This window comes from Squalius cephalus (genome assembly GCF_949319135.1).
Source record: "Squalius cephalus genome assembly, chromosome: 15".
Classification (NCBI taxonomy): Eukaryota; Metazoa; Chordata; class Actinopteri; order Cypriniformes; family Leuciscidae; genus Squalius; species Squalius cephalus.
In genome coordinates, this window is record NC_137136.1 from 11,000,091 (window position 1) to 11,013,746 (window position 13,656).

General features: G+C 37.7%; 1 protein-coding gene across 1 annotated transcript in view; it reads right to left on the bottom strand.

Moving 5' to 3' along the window:
* Window positions 1-13,656, bottom strand: part of map7d1a (MAP7 domain containing 1a) — a 37,965-nt gene that overhangs the window by 22,946 nt on the left and 1,363 nt on the right. Inside the window, 1 exon segment of the mRNA XM_079894447.1 lies at window positions 262-474. Coding sequence (XP_079750573.1) covers window positions 262-474 — 213 coding nt within the window.

The window sequence follows — 13,656 nt, forward strand, 5'->3', positions numbered from 1 at the left end:
CCCAACCCGGCTTGACCAAAATGGCTGATCTGGGCACTATTAGCTGGTAGTGCAGCTGATCAACCTTATAAATCAACTAAAGACCAGCTTCAACTAACTAGAAACCATGTAAACCCAATGACCTGGCACTGATAATGCTACTTACATTCTGATCTTTTGGGGTAAAAAGGTAATAAAGAGGACTGTATATAATGAAGAGTATCAAAACCAAATATTGATCTTGTCTTAAGATAAATGGCAGATAATCTTCAGGATACCCACCTTTCTTGGGTTGAGGGCTACAACTTGACCTCGGAGTAGGTGTCGACTTAGGCGACTTTGGAATGAGGTCTGGTCGTGTCGGGGTAACTGACTTCCTTGCGGTGTCCATCTTTGTAGGCCTACTGGCTTCAAGGCCTGTTTCTGTTTTTGAAGGGGTGTTGACTTCCTCTGAGCTGGGATCACTGGGATTTGCCTCGGGAACAGCTGGGGGATCTGAGACAGAAGACAAAAAGAGTGAGAAACTTCAACCGAGAGATGAGGACCAGTTGAACTTCATTCCAAAACAACAGCAAACACTCAAGTGTATTTGTCTACTTGATGTGTGATTACACAGAAGAGTCATTCAAAGTTACATTCTGTAGAGATTAAATCCAGATCGATTTGTTTGATTTGCACACGATCCATATAAGAATATTTCAAAGACTAAATGAGTAAGAGTCACATCCAGACGGCTCGATATGAACCTTAACTGCACTCCAGTGAATTGATTATTGGTAGTTTGAAGGATTGTACTGTCTCTTCCCTCAAGAACATCAATTTAGTGAATAGGGCAAACACAATCTCTATTACTGATGATCAGCATCTTCAAGACACTCAAGGCTAAACCATATGAAATACTTCCTGCAAATGGAAAACATTCCCAACAACTGCCAAATCATGGATACTAGACCATTCAAAAATGCCACAATCTGAGAGTTTCATTAACATTCCCTGCAGTTAATGTCAGTGTATATATCAGATTCTAGGTTTTTTTATTTCTAATGGTGGTTAATTTATGCAGTATGTTCTGCAGAATCTTAATTTAATAGAATTTGGCAATGAGCTGCCTTAAACCGCAACAGATCATAACTTCCTAAATCAAAATTCAATTGAAGCGAATTGTAAGGAGCTAAAGATTCCAACCGCTGTTGATAAGCTTGTTGCTTAGGCTACTTGAACAGTCTAAAAGTCTAAATTGAACATTTTCGTCCAAGAAAACGAGCAAGATAGCAAGTGCTGGGCTTCTGAGGCCTTAAACTCATGATGTCATGTCGAGACAGTAAACACAAAGGGAAGGGGTTCAACAGATCACATGTTTTTCACTGATAAGAGTGTGACCTGGGTTAGAGTCCAATGTGAAGTTGGCCAACATTAAAGACTAAGTAAAGCATCTATGTATAAACACACACACACGCACGCACACATTTATTTTTGGTGCCAATTAGATGTAAAACACACTAAAAATTAAGCCTAATTGTCCACACTGCTTTTAACTAAAAAAACTAAATTTTTTAACTTAATTAATTTTTAATAATTTAATAATAATTTTGGTTATGCATATAACAAAGCATAACAAATATATACAGTACCGGTGTGACGAAAACATGCAACCTATCAGATTGTGCTACCAACAATATATCTGATTGTTTTAAGGGTAGGTTTAGGATAGGGGTAAAAAAAAAAAGCCTCAAACCACATGAATATGATGCTGGTAGCACAATATAAAAGGGAGTATTTTATGCGATCAATTTGTGCTACCTATCTGTTTTAATGGGAGAACCTGAGCGGGTAGAGCAAATCGTCAGAACACCGGTAACATTTTTTAATAAGACTCTTGCTCGTCAAGCCTGCATTTATTTGATTAAAAAAAAAACAGAAAAAAAAAACAGTAATATTGTGAAATATTATTACAATTAAAAATAATGTTTTTCTATTTTAAAGGTATAGCGGAGGATTTTCCCGAATTTTAGAAAAGAACCGCCCTCTCCACTTTTTGAAAAAATGCACATGCGCAACACTCTACCTGCTCCCGAGAGGGAACGCCTATTAAACATATGCACGAGAGAGCATGCACGAGCTAATCATAGCTTACATTAACTTTTACTAGCAGTGATTTTAAATGGATTTCTCCAAATAGCATGCCAAACTTTACCTGTCAAGTAGAAACTTCGCGACTGAGGCATCAGTGGGAAGCCCAACCTGTGATTTGAGCGCACGCCATCGTGTGAATCGTGTGCACGAGCACGTACGATGGCCTTACGTAAACATATCACCAGAATGATTGACACTTAGGAGGACCAATAGTCTTGATGATCCACCCGGAAAAAGAAAATCCTCCGCTATACCTTTAATATACTTTAAAATATTCTGTGATGGCAAATCTACATTTAAATAAATGCAGTTATTTAAAACTTTTTATTGATCAAAGAATCCTGAAAAAGTATCACAGGTTATAAAAAAAATATTAAGCAGCACAACTGTTTCCAACATTGATAATAAATTAGCATATTAGCATGATTTCTGAAGGATCATGTGACACTGGAGACTGGAGTAATGATGTTGAAAATTCAGCTTTGATCACAGGAATACATTATATTTTAAACCCACTATTCTAAATTGTAATAATATTTCATAATATTACTGTTTTTTCTGATTTTTTTTTTTCAAATAAATGCAGCATAAGAGACTTAATAGTACATTTTTCCAAACTGTTGATTGTTATTGTTAAATACTGTTGTTTATTACCAAACCATTTATATTTTCTTCACATTTTTATAAAAATTTTCTTCACATCATAAATGAAGAATATCCCATATCAACTTTCAGGATGTAAACAAAACAAATCAATCAAAGCTCAGAATCAATTTACTGAAACCTCTATGAAGATGAAGATTTTAATCAGAGACATTTTTTAAACAATTGGGTTTTTTAGTACTTCATTAGAGGGTCACCTAATGTCTATGTTGTGTAAAATTACATAGCCAGCAAAACAGATACAACACAAATATATTATGGATTCATATTCAACATATCATCTAGCCCTATACTACATTCTAAAAAATCAGCTTGGTCGAGCAAATATGAAAACATCCTGCTTTTACTCAGAGGGACGCCTGTGTTGTCTCTATTCTCTATTCAGCTGCCGTGAGGCGGAAGAGTTATTCTAACAACAACAAAAAACACACATCAGTGGTGGCCTGTTTTATTCCTGGGAGATTGAACGGTATGGCAATGAATGAACGGGGGTTTGAGAGTTTTACAGGGACTAATATTTGGAGATTTGAGCAGGCAACTTCAGCTAAGGTTCTTCTTTACCCTCAGGTGTGCTTGAGTCGAGATATGACTCTTTTTGATCCACCCTTGCATCCCTTTTCCTCTTGCCACTGGCACTGCACGCTGTGACCATGGACAAACTGAGCAAACGCTGCCATGCACTGCATTATTCATGTTGAGCTAAAAATACCATTACCACCAGACATGAAATGATAAAAAAAGACATTAGACACAAGAAAAGATCTGGGTCGTTGCATGCATAAAAGGTTGAGATTTAAACTAGGAGTCGGAGAGTAGCTGTACTTTGTCATGAAATCATCCCAGGTTAAATTTAAATCTGTAATGTGGCTGCTGATTTCTGTTGCATTATGCATTTGCTTGGTACTCATTATCATGTCTGGAAAAATAGACTGACACTATAGAAATGCACCATGCTGTCAATCAAACAAGCAACTGACACATAGAAAGGAAGATTTCTCAAACAGTAAATTACTCCAAATTTAATGACTCCAATTTCTATATGTGGTAGCAATGCTTAATGGTTAAAGTTAATACTGTCTGACATAAGTGTGGACTGAGGGACTGATTTGGAGGGGCCAAAAGGGGACACATCTTGTGCCAGAATTTTACTATCAGTGCATCCCTGGTTATAGTATCATAGTCATAAAAAAAACTACAGGCAAACATATTCTTAAGACAACATCTGCCATTTTTCAACAGCTTAACTGACATGAAAATGCTTAAACCAAAAAAAGTGCATAAAAACAAATATCAATGAATGAGCTAAATCTTAAAAAAATCTTAAATCTTAAAATCTTAAATTTTAAGATTTAAAATCTTTAGATTTAAAATCTTAAATCTTAAAATCTTAAAAAAAAGCTATGAATTAGCTATCCTATTTCTAAAGGATGAGGACTATAAAACAGTATAAAATTGTGTTTATCTGTAAAAATAAATACATTTTACTTCCAGCAAATCTGTTGCTCTTTTTCAAGGACATTGTGTCATTACGTTGCCCTAAAACCACAGAAAACCCATTACATGAAGAGAGCAGATCAGTCTTGCCAAAAGTGTGCATTGATCCTGAAGGGAAGAGAGCTTGAGCAATGCTCTTTTTCAAATATGGAAATGAGACAAACAGGGAGCCGGAAGTGGAAGCAAGCAGCGACCGTTGAATCAAAGATCGGAAGAGGTGAGTGGGGGGTTGGGGGGAGAACAGAAGAACCGAGAGGCCGACTGAGAATGGATCTGCATCTCATTTGAGGCCTAATGAATTACCTCATCCTCAACCCCCCGGCCCCTCGCCCCTCACCCCGGATGGATGATGTAAGCAGGCAGGGCGCCTCTTCTGGGGGGAGTGTGAGGGAAAGGAGCAGACTCACTGGAAGCCCAGAGTAAACACCAGCTGCTGGGACAGAGCCAAAGAGAGAGAGAGAGAGACTATGATCTGTAATGGTGCTCCAAAGTTCTGACTGTCTGGAGTTGTTAAATGTGATGCGTCAAAATAAATGTATTAAGCATCTCAGACTCAAGCTTGAGGCGGGCGACCCAGAGCACCGCACAAGTGAACGACTGGCTCACTGCATGCCTGACGAATGCACTTAGGATTTGAATGGCTAACATCGAAGCTCAAACTAGTTTCTGTGTGTGTTTGTGTGTGAGGGAGTGTCTTGAAAGAGGAAAGGAAAGATTTGGGTGAGCTGTAGCAGTAGCTCAGGATTGCATTATGTTTTTCAGCTTCATGCAATTGTTATGTTAAAGGGAAATAACATACACTTTACTTAAGAAAATTACAATATTAGATATTTTTTTAATTGCACACACACTATATTTTAAGTGGATGTAATAAACAACAATGATATGAAAAGTAGCCCATTTCTCATCTTATTTGATTATAGATTTCTTATAAAAGTGGAATATGATGGGATGTAACCCAAAAAAAGATTTAAAAGAGACAACAAATGTTCATAAAATTAAAGAAGAATCTGCCGTCAGTGAAAAACTGACGTAACATTTGAGTAAAAAACAAAATGCTATTAATGCAACAAGTTGCAATGTTGTTCGGCAAGACAGCAACAATAAAAAAATGTATCTCTGTTGTGCGATGGCAATGATATCACATTCAAAACCACATTCGTTGCTAAATACCAGTATCCCTCTACAAAACCACAGACAGTGAGGTAAGATGGCAGCATGTGGTTTGAACTCAGCAGGCGTTCTCTTGGGTCTGTACCCAGAATGCCCCAGCATGTTTTCGTCTAAAGGACGATTCTCAGAGGAAGTGACAAGGACATACAGTATGTGGCAGGCCACAACTGAATGAAATGATGTATGCCATGCCATTAATAACTTCCTGCTCTGTCATCATGAAAGCACTCATGTGCAGTGTGTTAATATTCAAAACTGAATAAATTGTAAAATGTAATTTATTTTAATTATTTTATTGAGCTCTGGCATGAGAAAGAGCATGGTTTTGATGGAAAAACATCTATTAAAAACCTTCAACCGGTTAATTTTAAACCAGCGAAGTCCTAAACATCAATTCAAAACAGTCTGGAGATTCTGCTAAATTCAGTGTTTGGGTTTCCAACTCCACCCAACAATCTGACAGCCATTCCTGCAGCAGAAGCCTATTATGGGAACCAATCTTGTCCTAAAGCAATTTCATGTACAGTGAACTCACTCACACTAAAGCAGGAGGAAACCAGAGCCAAGAACAAGATCTGCAAACTGAGAGCTAAACTATCACATGGGAAAATAAAAACACAAGGCCTTATATAAACATTTACACATTTCATTAAATCAATGTTCAACCTCAACATGGAGACAATTTTGGTTTGGCCAGACAAAATGGTCAGTCATATGAGTTTGTGAGAGGAGGCGGGTGTGTGTCAATTCGGCATTGGAGAGAAGCAAGAAAGAATGTGCAAATGGTATTGGTGTATTGATACTGCAGAAAAGGAGTATTGGAACCGTTTCAGATACAATACTGAAATACCGATATTTTTGACAACACTAACCGGTAACACATCGGTTATTTGTTACATATTAATATATTAATTTATTGCTGTTGGTCAATTGATCTCAGCCGATTCTGGATATTCTCATTTCCCCCATGCTGCCGTCTAAAGGTTTTTAAAGTTAAAGTCTTTAAAAATGCTACAAATTTAATAACGATGTTAAATGTATTATTTTAGTAAAGTTCAAAATGAGTATCTATTTTTCATACTGAGCATTATAATGTTGTGATGCATAAATTCACTTATAGCATTTAAAATGATTGGTTTTATTTTATGGCAATTAGGATAAAATAGTTTAAAAAATTTAAAAAAAAACTTTACTATTGGCCATAACATGAAAATTATTATCGGCATATCAGTTATGATGAGTATCTGATTCACTAAAGAAATGACAATAGAAAACCTGCATGTGAGAAAAAAAACCAAGAAACAAAATTGAAACTCAGACCACTGGCATTTAGTTGCGTCAGACCGACATTACAGCACAGATCAGCTGACTGTCACTGCATTCCGACTTCTCCCTGATATGATCTTCCCACCTCCAGAAGAAACAGACTGTAAATCCAGCCTTTTACAACATACAGCAGGGCTCAAAGCAGAGTACAGCTGTTTTCCCAGTTGTTCAGCTGTTAAAATTAGGACACATCAAGACGTCAAAACGTTAAATCCCCACACAGGGAATGTAAAACGAGCAAAAGAGTGACGGACAGGAAAGTCTCTGACGCCATTCCAAGGCTTCCTGTCTTTTGACCTTTACACCACCTATGAGATATGACAACGTGGCTGTAAAGATTCCAAATGAAAATAAAACCCAGCATCTATTTTTAAATGCATGTTATTGTGAACAATTCTTCACAATGAAACGCAAAAGAAAGAAATTCATACAGGTTTGGAACAACTTAAGGGTGAGTAAATGATGACAAAATTTTGATGATAACATTTTTGGGTGAACTATCACTTTAAATAAAATAATCAATCTTCCATTGAAAACGACTTCTCTCTGGTGATGTTTGCTGGACTTCTCCAATCAGTCTGCAAATAAAACCCTGCCCCTTTTTTACAATAAACAGCAGCACATATTCAGATCTGCCTCCATCCAATAAACAAACGATATCAGAACAAAGTTCTCGCTTTACTTTTTTTTCTTTTTTAATAATCTTTTTCACTTAGATGCACGTCATAATTCAGAAGAAAATATCTGTCGCTACCTCCTTTTCATTGCAACTTTGAAAGATAACGGCTCTGTTTCAAAATCTAACAAGCAGACTACCTAGAAAACATTTTAAGGTTTACACGTATGAAATGTTTAGCAACATGTTAACATCAAACCAGGAAGATACGGCATAAGAGATTTCAGTCTTTCCCCAAGTAGATAGAATCTATACTTGTACGCCTATTACCCACATAAGGTCCCTAGCTACCAAAATGGCCGCAGAGTGAACTAACGTGTCTTAAACTTCGGTCAAAATCTATCACAATCAATTGAGGGTCAAGTTTCCAGTGCACTTTGCTAACGTATGCCGCAGAGAGTTGCTGCCTGTGTGTGAAGGGCATTTCAAATCAGTCACTTATGAGGGTCCATTTTAGATAGGATGCTGTCTGAAGGTGATGATACACAGGGCAACTTTTTGAGCAATGTTGCCATCAGTGGGCAACCAGATGAGACACAGCGCCCACGACCAATCTAAATTATCCAGATAGAAATTTATTGCCCATTTTTAATGGGAAAGTGCCCAAGCAACAATCGCTTGGCAAGATTGCCCAGCAACATTGCTCAAAAAGTTGCCCTGTGTATCACCACCTTTAGAAGGTGGATACCTATGTAGGCAACAGAAAGCAAAACAGCTCACTAATCTAATGTTTTGGTTGATGATGTAACTAATATGCTCACGTTTATAACCAAAACATTTATAACTTTTCAGGGACTTAAAAACAGTGAAGACTTTAAAGAACCAACACGTGATATGCTGTATCTTATGCATCTTAAAAGCTGAGACTAATGAAGTGTGTAGTGAATCACTAAATAATATGCACAAGTGCTTTACAGCACTCTGAAGAGCTCATTAAAATCAGGAACATCGTTCAATTCATTCATTATTAAAAAATTTAGGCCACAGTATTAAAAGGCCTGAAAAAAAAAAACAATCTTATATTAGTTTAAGCTGGTATTCTGGTCTTCGCTAGTCCGTTGGCTGGTTTTAAAAGGGGTTTCGGGCACTTTTCAGGCAGTCAGGCTTGGAGGCCAGCGAAAACCAGCAACATGTAAGACCAGCAAACCCCATAGTTTAAGATAGCATTTTTCAGCAGGGACAGATTATGAATTTTAAATCTCAGTAATTCCTTACAATTCTAGAGTGGTTCTCCCAGTTTATCACATTCTCCTTTTTCCAAAATTTCTTGCATAACAATTTTTTTCCCACCTTAAAGCCACTCTGCAATTTCAGCAATGTTAGCCTTTTTGACAAGTAGTCCCTCCCGTAACTGAGCCGCCTCCAAGTTTTCTGATTGGATAATACAAGTGCCACAGAAATCAATTTGATTTCACAAGACCCCCATTTCAGTGTATTCAGTTAGAAAGTAATGACTTTTTATATGTGGTCTTCCAAATAAAGCATTTTAACCGATCAACCATTTTCCTTAAAAAAAATACATCACAGCATTTACTGCAAGAGATGATGATTATGGCAGTGCATTTGATGAAGGTGTCCTCTGTCATATTCTGGTGCGGATGGATGCCTTTATCCAATCAGATTGGGAAAGGGGAAGATGGAAAGGCTCTGTCCCGCAAGCGCTTCATGAGTGATTTACACCATCTGGGTGCTACACGGGAAAGGAGACCTGACGTGATTCCATCTGTATGCATGCAGGCATGAGCTCTGAAATCTTGTCACACCGTTCCCTCCTCGTCCGCTCTCACTTCCCTCGTTTCTCTCTCTCTCTCTCCTCAGCTGAACAGAAGACACACATTCAGTGAGGAATGTTTAGCATTCCTAGCACTCAGCGGCCACACCAGAAAACACAGCGTCTGCTGTAAATGACAAATATGAATGCTGTCTCCATACTGAGGTAGCTCGATGTTTGTCCATATTACAAATAAATCACATGTCTGCAGTTTTAAAGGCTTAGTTCACCCAAAAAATGTAAAATCTGTCATTAATTTCTCACCCTCATGTCGTTCCAAACCAGTTCATCTTCGGAAACAAATGAAGAACTTTTTGATGAAATCTGAGAGCTTTCTGTCCTTCCATAGACAGCCTACGCAATTGCAACTTTGAGAGTTCAAAAAGTTCATAAAGGAAAATCATGGAGGAAATCAGGAAAAACTTATCCATGAATTGAGTGGTTTAGTCCAAATTTTCTGAAGACATTTGATTGTTTTTTATGATGAACAGATTTAATTTAGGCTTTTACTCACATATAAGCATTGATCAGCGAACATAAGCAGAAGCTCAAAGAACCTGAATGAGCTCTTCCAGAAGCTCAAACGTGCTGCGTAACCAATGAGGTTCGTTCTCGTGTGTTAAACAGCTGCCAGTGTTTTTGTCATAAATTTCACGTAAATGTTTTACAGTGTTGACAATACTTTTGTGATGGAAATCATATGAGGTAGGAGGAAAAACAATACTTCAGTGCTTTTGTGAGAGAACGCAAAGTTTCTAGTGAACGTTTGCGAGAGAGCACAAAACGTTTGCAAGTCAATGCAAAGTTTTCAGGGGAACGCAATAGCTTTGCAAGAGAACGCAAAACATTTTGTGAGCCGTTGCAAAGCTTTTCTTGCAAAAGTATTACGTTCCGCCTAATGGTGCTTAGTTTCTCAGGGGCATGCAATAGTGTTAAGAAGGAAAGCAAAAGTTTTGTGAGAGAATGCAAAAATATTTAAATATATTTTTTCCATGATCATGTCCCCTTAGGGTCTCCATAGCTTTGAAATGACATGAAAGTGAGTAAATTGTTACAGAATGCTCATTTTTGGATAAACTAACCCTTTTTCTAACAACTGTAAACTGGAGGCTACAGCATATTTGTTATGTAGAGGCAAAAGATTACACAACTACACAGGAATTACCAGATCCTTTATTCAATAAAAACTCTTGTATGCATTGTGGCAAGCAAAACGGATTAATACATTCAAGCCCCTTTCACACAGAGATTCCGAAAAATAAACGGATAGTGTGTCCCGGGATTTGTCCCGGGATCGTTTGATTTTGGTTCATTCACACTGCCAGTGATTTTCCGAAACTGTGAGTGCGTTCACACACATCCTGTAATGATCCCGTAAAGACAGCACGTGACGTCAGGATGTGATAACTCCTGTCAGATGCCAGTTCTGCTGATAACTCCTCTTCGTCATTTCTACACGAAGACGAGTCCATTATCCCCAGTAGCGCCACTGGGTTTGCCGAGTGGCTCATTCCCCATATGCTGTATAGGTTGTAGTCGAAAGGCCCGTGGGATGGCACGTGCGTCATCACACACCCCTTACGGCATTGGTCCTGGCTTTTGTTCACACAGGGTGCGTTCCGGGACTGATCCCGGCAATGTTACTAGGTCCCCATCCCGACATCGATCCCGGCATCAATCCCAGGACGTGTTTGCGTTCGCACAGAAGGCACTCTAGCAATTTTACGGCAATTTCCCGGGATCAACGCGCTGTGTGAAAGGGGCTTATGTAAACTTATTTGACATGCAATATTTTTGAAGTTGTGCAAATTGGATTATCAAGAGTCAAGCCTTCCTATTATGAATACAAAGAAAAAAAGAAAGAAAAACAATTAACCAGTAACAGAATCTGGAGTATATGGCTTTCAAAATCCCTTTCCTTTACACTTCCTTGCCATTTTCTAGGTCTGACAATATTCAAATCTTAAGAGACGATTAATTACGCCTGAGACATACTTTCTAGGTCAGATTTGATGCAGTGGAGAACCAAAACTAATCCTCAGGCTAAATGTGCTTCATTTATCACTGGTGCATAACTGCATATGTGCATGAGTGTCAGTATTAAAGTTGGTGGTCAGGATAAATTGGATCATTTGATTGTATGCCAATTAAACATTTCCCCAGTAGGCTGTCGGCACTCATTTAATGACATCCAAGGTCAAAAATTTCCCACCCTTCTAATAAAGGAACAAAATAATGTGCCAAATGGAACAGCATTTTATCTTAATTGCACAATAAATTTTGCAAAGTCATAGCATAGTTTCTTCCTTCTGTTACAAAGTCATTAATGGTGTCATTCTAAAAAAGGGGTAATTTTCTGCTCATTACATAATAGCCATTTGGTTCAAGGTTGTGAAACTGAATATTGTTTCTCGGGCGTGACAGAGAAGGGTGTGTGTATACAAATGTGTTTTGGGGGTTGTTACATGTTACACAACAGAAACTGGCCCCTGTCAGTCTGACAATCTCTTTAGCCTCCCTTCACAGAGCTGACAATTGATTAAACCAGTTTTGTTGTGACACCAAATATCGAATTCCAAATAATACTCATTAAGCAAAAAAGATATCATGGATTGTGCCCCCAAAGGGAACCTTTTTTGAGGAAAAAAAAACAGCCTGATCAAACTGGGGTGGAGGAATAACTTATAATATCATATAGCCTTACAGCAAAAGAGTTCTAGATTATTAACATAAGACTTGTCTAATACAGAATGCTAAAGGACTTGTTTTGACAAATATACTATTTCAAATGGATATCCGCTTACTAACAGCAGCCATCATTTATTGACCACAATTTAAATTCCCCAAATGTAAATACATCTCATTTGCAGTCAGTAAATGATTAGATTTCAGTCAATCACTACTCTCAATTGTCATTAGTTTGCTATTAGATTTCATTGAACCTGCAAAAACAAATTAACGTATTTTGGGATATTACATTTAAAAAACACTGGATGGAAATGCCAAGATGGGCATAAATTCTAAAAATGTGCATTAAAAAACATATGCTCTCAAATAAGCCAGATACATTTTTTATCAGATAAGTAGACATGTGCAAGAAACACATTTACCGAATAAATGCCTCGAAGCACAACAAAAAACTCACGTGACTTTGCCACAACAGTGGACATGATTGGATAACTGGCAGAACAGATTGGATGAAAACGGGGCTTTATTCATAAACATTTTATCCGATATTCCACTTTTGCTCGTAAGTTAAATTCACAGCTTTGGATGGAAACATTGCAATCTATCTAAAAGACAGATTCTCAGGTTAGCAAAGGGAGACTATAAAGAAAGAGGACCAAACAGTGCAGACAGTTGGGGATGTAAAACGGAAGGCCGGGGGAACTGAGCGACACTCATGCCTGAATGCAGACCTAAAGAAAAGAGAGATTAGAAGATGCTCTTCAAAAGTCCTGACAGGGCAAAACTCAACAGAGCAGACCTCGTCAGACTGAGAACGCCTCAGCTCCCATTCAGGCCATGCCTTTAACATTGACAACTTAAATTTACTTTGTATTTTCTCTCAAACAATAGAATAATGGGCTCCTAAGTGTGCACTAGCATGCAATGTGTCTTTGGTATAAAATGAAAGGACAACGAAAGGAGATTAATCAGTCTAAAGACACAAACAGAGCTCTCTTATAAAGGATAAAATAGAAAGTTAATGAGTAACAGTCAACAGTGAATGGAGTCCTAAATGCAAAGGACTTAAACACAAAAGACCCTTTTTGTTCAGGTTCTACAGAGAAAGAAATTCAAGCTCACTTTATGACAAAATGTTCTGTTCAAAATGTACATTTTTGCAAGTGACTATCAGGTCATTGAGTGTTTTAACCTAGTCTCAAGAGTAATGACTCATCTGCAATAAAAGGATGACCAAGTCCAATTAGTTCTGGATGATATTCATCACTAATCATAAAACTTCAGAGGATCACCAGTGCAAAACAGGCAAAAAGATGGATTAAAATCCAGTAGGCCTATATCTGCAAGGAGTTAGCCTACATACTAACTTAATATTCAGCAAAGACAGAAAAGAGAAACAGATCTGAGGTAGCCATAGTTTTACCTCCATTATAAGCCCAAAGCCAGAAAAAAGCAATGTTGCTGCAAAAAGGTCTTCATGTTACACAAACTATCCTAATTAAAAGCAGCAGCCAAACCTCAAAACCTCCATCTTCTCGTGAGCTCCATTAAATGACTGTAATTTGAATTGAGAAATGGATTAACTGCCATGTTACAGTATATTCATGCTTATCCAGACATGCATAATTGCAGGGTGTATCTTAATGGCTGATCTCTCTAGCTGTTACCATGGAAAGTAGGCTATCATCCAAATCATGAAGATCATATGGTTCTAACTTCTATTTATTTGGTAACTATGGCGTCATTGCCAAGA